Source organism: Panthera uncia, chromosome B1 (assembly GCF_023721935.1).
Source record: "Panthera uncia isolate 11264 chromosome B1, Puncia_PCG_1.0, whole genome shotgun sequence".
Classification (NCBI taxonomy): domain Eukaryota; kingdom Metazoa; phylum Chordata; class Mammalia; order Carnivora; family Felidae; genus Panthera; species Panthera uncia.
In genome coordinates this window covers 71,930,040-71,934,791 of record NC_064811.1, presented here as the reverse complement: position 1 = coordinate 71,934,791, position 4,752 = coordinate 71,930,040, and the positions used below count along the sequence as shown (strand labels likewise).

General features: G+C 45.5%; 1 protein-coding gene across 1 annotated transcript; it reads right to left on the bottom strand.

The window, feature by feature from the left end:
* Positions 1–412: 412 nt before the first annotated feature.
* Positions 413–3,661, bottom strand: TIGD2 (tigger transposable element derived 2). Its single transcript, XM_049630878.1, has 2 exons — positions 3,340–3,661; positions 413–3,162 (listed from the first exon to the last, which is right to left on the bottom strand). The coding sequence occupies exon 2, from the start codon at positions 2,240–2,242 to the stop codon at positions 665–667; it is 1,578 nt and encodes a 525-aa protein (XP_049486835.1). The 5' UTR covers positions 2,243–3,162; positions 3,340–3,661; the 3' UTR covers positions 413–664.
* Between the last annotated feature and the right edge of the window lie 1,091 nt (positions 3,662–4,752).

Here is a 4,752-nt window from a genome sequence, read left to right as displayed (position 1 = left end):
TTTACAACTCTGAAGGAACTCTCCCTGCTGTCAGTTGGAATAAAAGTGAAGTGCAAGCCCTCTCCCTGGAGACATTTTATGTTTCTTCTTCCTTCATTATACTCAGAGATGTCCAATCTGAATTGCTGATTACCCAAATACTGTTGATATAGAATCCCATATTTCAGGTTTGAGACTATTTTCCTTCAGTGCTCTCGTCGCACAGACAAATTTTTGCTAAGTTCCAAAAATTTCAGCAGATGGAAACATCATAGAAATGGAAACTTACCCCCAACATATTTCATTTGGAAACTGGAGTTCAGAGCAAGTCATAAAAATTTAATTTAAGTAAGATTTATTGATTGACTATAGTGTGCACGGTCCTCTATTAGACACATTGAAATTCAGGCACAAAACAGACACAAGATATCTGGCCTCAGGTACCTTATGCTCTAACTAGTATAATACAGATTAGAAAGAGTAAACAAACAAGTTACATGGATGGAAATGGTCACGTACTAGAATCAACATTAAAGAGCAGTAATTTAAGTAATCCAAAATGGCATCTAATCCTAAAATCATTTATAAAATGTATTTAGCTTTAAAATCCACAGCACTTCAAAGAAGATAATGAAGTTCCACTGCAGATAAAGTCACAAAGATACAAATACACTTAAGAGTATTATTAGTGACTTTTGTTATTTTGGATCTTCTGTTTTCTTCTTATTATTGTTCGAAGCCTCCGTAATACCAGTTTATCAGACAGAAGCATGTCCTCTTGTTGTTCTAGATAATCCAGTAAATTTTCGGTCCATTCAAGTGCAGCTTTATGGCTAATATGCTTCTCTGGATTCAGTTCTGCTTTTCTAGTCTTATTGGAATGTTTTTGTTCAGCAGGCTTGGCCTGGTCCTCAGCACTTTCACTGTCTGTTAGCACCTGACAGCTTGAGTCATTGCTCCGAGAGTCAAACCACTGATCAATATTCTCAATGTCAACGTGTTCACAGTCTTCTGTATTCTGTAAAACTGTTGCTAAGTTAGCTGCTAAAATGGCTCCTTCATCAATGTTCATGCCTGAATTCTCTTCATTGCTAGGGAAAAGTTTTTTCCATGCTTTGGTTATGGTACTAGATTTTACCATGTTCCAAGCTCTTGATACTTCATAAATTGCATCCAACACTGTCAAATTTTTCCAAAACATTTTTGGGTCAATTCCTTCACCCATGTATTTCTGAAGAAGTCCCGCTCGGTAGTATCTTTTTACTGTGGCTAGAACCCCCTGACTCATAGGTTGAATTAGACTTGTGACATTTGGTGGCAAATATTTCACAATTATTCTGCCATCATCTGAACTCAATAATTCTTCATTTGGATGTGCTGGGGGAAAATCCAAAAGAAGCACTGCTTTTTCTAGAAGCCCCTGGGATTTCAAATGCTTCTGTACCTGTGGCACAAAGTACTTTTCAAACCACTGTCTGAAAACAGAATGTTCTATCCATGCACTTTTTTGACTGAAGTAAGTGACAGGAAGATTTGAAAGGTCAGCTCCTTTGAACGCACGGGGTTTTTTTGCTTTTCCCACAACACAAAGATTAAGCTTGTGTAAACCAGTGGCATTTGCACAACACATAATAATGATTCTCTCTCTGCTTGACCTATAACCAGAAGTAGTTTGTTCAGTTTCAAGAGCTAATGTCCTTGATGGTAGACATTTCCAGAACAATCCAGTTTGATCAGCACCATAAATTTGCTCCGGTTGTAGATTCTCTCTCTCGACAAATTCCTGAAAGTTACCGCAAAATTCAGTGGCAGCAGTTTCATCTCCTTTTAATTTTGTTCCTTTACCAGCAGCCTTTGGAATACCATGGCGCTGCTTAAATCGAGTTAGCCAGCCAGATGATGCATTAAAATCACCTTCCATTCCCAGAGCATCAAAAAAGAATTTGGCTTGTTTTGCACAAATTGTTCCGGATACTGGAATCCCATCTGTTTTCTGTTGGTTAAACCACTCTATCATAACCCTATCAAGTTCCTCATATGTCGATGACTTCATTGATTTACGTTTGGATACCCCACTTGTAGGATCTGAACTGTTTGCATAGTTTATTATCCTTTCTTTGTTCTTTTTAATATCACGAACCGTGGATTCACCAATTCCATACACTACAGAAAGCTTTTTGAAAGATATGCCTTCCTCAAGTTTCTTAATAATGTCAAGCTTGTCCTTAATTGTCAACACCACACGCTTACGTTTCCCCAACATTTTAAATGTCCAATATTTTAAGCAATTACTAGAACAAGATATTTAACAACTTAGATTTGAATACAATGAGACTAGAAAATGGGATTTTAAGATCCCTTCCCTTCTCCGCAGGACCTAGATGGATGGTATGCTGGCCAATTTCCAGGCCAGGCCTATGTGACTCTCTTCACTTTGTTGTTTAAAGCCTACAAAGTTCTTTCAACAAGGACTAGTTTTAACTAAACCTATCTTCTTTCTTCCTCCTTACTTAGTTTAAGGTCTTTTCATGAACTGCAATCTCAAAGGAGACTGCAACCAATCTGTACCAGTAAGGTCTCTAAAACAGTCCTATTGTGTATTTAATTCTCCTTTTCATTACAGGTAGAGACTCTTTGCTAAAGGAACTAAGACTCAGGTGGGAGTACTTTGGGAAATGTGCCAGGGATAAATAGTTTAAGAGAGGACTTGTAGACATGACATATGGGAAAATATAATGGAAAAACTCATCCGCTGACGCTGTCTTTGTCAGGCAATGTACTGTATGGAATACAGCCTCTTCTAGGCAAGGACTGCTAGAGATTAATTATTCAAGTGAGTGGTTATGGAAATCATAGGCAGGCGAGATAAGGCAAGCTGGACAGAAGTGAGCAGTGCAAATAAGGTGAAAATGGACAGGCAGAAAACTTTGTACTTTAACATGACACAAACTTATACCTAATGTATTTGGCAACTGGAAAGGCAAAAGGCGGACAAGAGGTGGTGTCACATGATTAAAGCAAGCATCAAAAACTTCATTGGTAGAAATCAGAACTCATGGTAGAAGGTATGGAGTGGAAGGCTCAGTGAAGATGTTAAAATAATCCTGGTGAAAGATGATCCTCGATGGGCCAACAGAAGTAGTTCCTGTGGGGAGCTGTATAAGCACTCGGTGCCTCCGAAACCTAAAGGAAAATACCAAAAACATTTTTTTTTTTCAATATCAGGGTCTGTGGCATTACTCGTATCTATCCTGCAACTATATTGAGAAAATTAACGCCTCCTATCAGTGTGATGGCAAAATCCGACAAATAATGCTTTTAGGCATTATCTGGAGTGACAGCGGGACCTGAATTGCCTACCTCCTGAAATTAAGAGGTCAGAGACAAGCCGCGTTAGCGAGGGCCTCTCCCCGCAGGGCGAGCTCCGGAGCGCGGGACGTCTTTGCTCACGCGGAGGGAGCCCGGATTCCACCGTGGACGCCGGCGACCAGGGTGTCACCGCCGCAGCGAGCGAGCGCTTGGCCCAGGGGACGCCAGTCAGCGGGCCGGGGGCATCGCTCTCCGCCAGCCCGCGCGGGGGCCAGACCGCCCTGAAAGCAAATGGAGTCTCTAGAGAGAGGCTGACACTGGTGGCGCGGCGGCAGCGGCAAGCGGCGAGCGTCGCCGCCGGAGCCGGAAGGCGGGGGATTAGGGTGCACGCGCGCGCCCCCGCAAGAACGCTGTGTCGGCAAGGGGGTGGGGCCTGCGCGGGCGAGTGCGCGCGGCCCGGGGGCGGGGTCTTCGGCGAGAGGGCGGGGGCGGGGCCGGCCGCTGCAGCTTCTTTAGGCGCGGCGTGGGTTTGGCTAAAGCCCTGCCTGCTCTAGCCTGCAGACTATTTAGTCGGCCAGCAGGGGGCGGTCCAAGTCCACCCTGTCTTGGCCCTTCTTTCAGTGGCTCGCCTCTGGGGGCGAGGCTTCCTCCTCTCTCAGGTGGAATAAAAATCGCACCCTCTGAGGGCTCTGGAGAAAGCTACTCATCCTCAGGTGCCACGAGCGGCTTGCGAATGGGGCTGGGCGAGCGCACGTGGAGCGTGTTTACAAATAGCGGCCGCTGCACCCGTGCGTTCCAGCGCCCATCACCTGGGACTGGAGGAGTCGGAGCGAGGATCATGAGCAAAGGTAGAAGCGAGCAGACGCGGTTGCTGGCCGAGGGCAGGAAGGCTTGCTCCCTTTGGGGACCGGGTTCAGGAGAGGAGCTGGGCTTACATTCTGCATAATCTACCTGAGCAAGCCCGGGGTTCCTGAGGTGCAGCAGGGGTTGGTCAAACTGGGTATCGAGTATTCCCTCCCTGGTTGCGATGCTCCAGGGTTGAAGTCACAGTCACCATAGAAGCGGACCCTGTGCAAGACGGACTGCACCTGGGAGACGCGTGAGCCTGTGGGAGACTCCCTCGTGAGTTTCTTGCCGCCCCTTTTCTCCTTCTGCTTCTCGGTAGTAATGAGGAAATTTGCAGTTTGACAAATAGTCCCTTGGTTTATTTTAAGCGGAGGTAGCATTAGTTTCTATTTTGGAATTCTAAATGGACCGAATGCCAGCACTTGTGTACTAATAACCTCTGCGTTGAACCATGCCAACTCCCCCTTCCCGGACTTCGTTCCTTATAGCGGGGTGGGGGGGGGGAGGTTTGCTCAGAGCCTTCCCAGGGGAAGGGAGTGGCTGCACCTCCATCCTGCAGCACCTGTTTACCAAGGAAACGCGTTTAGCCTTCCGTCTCTCTCTCTCTCTCTCTCTCTC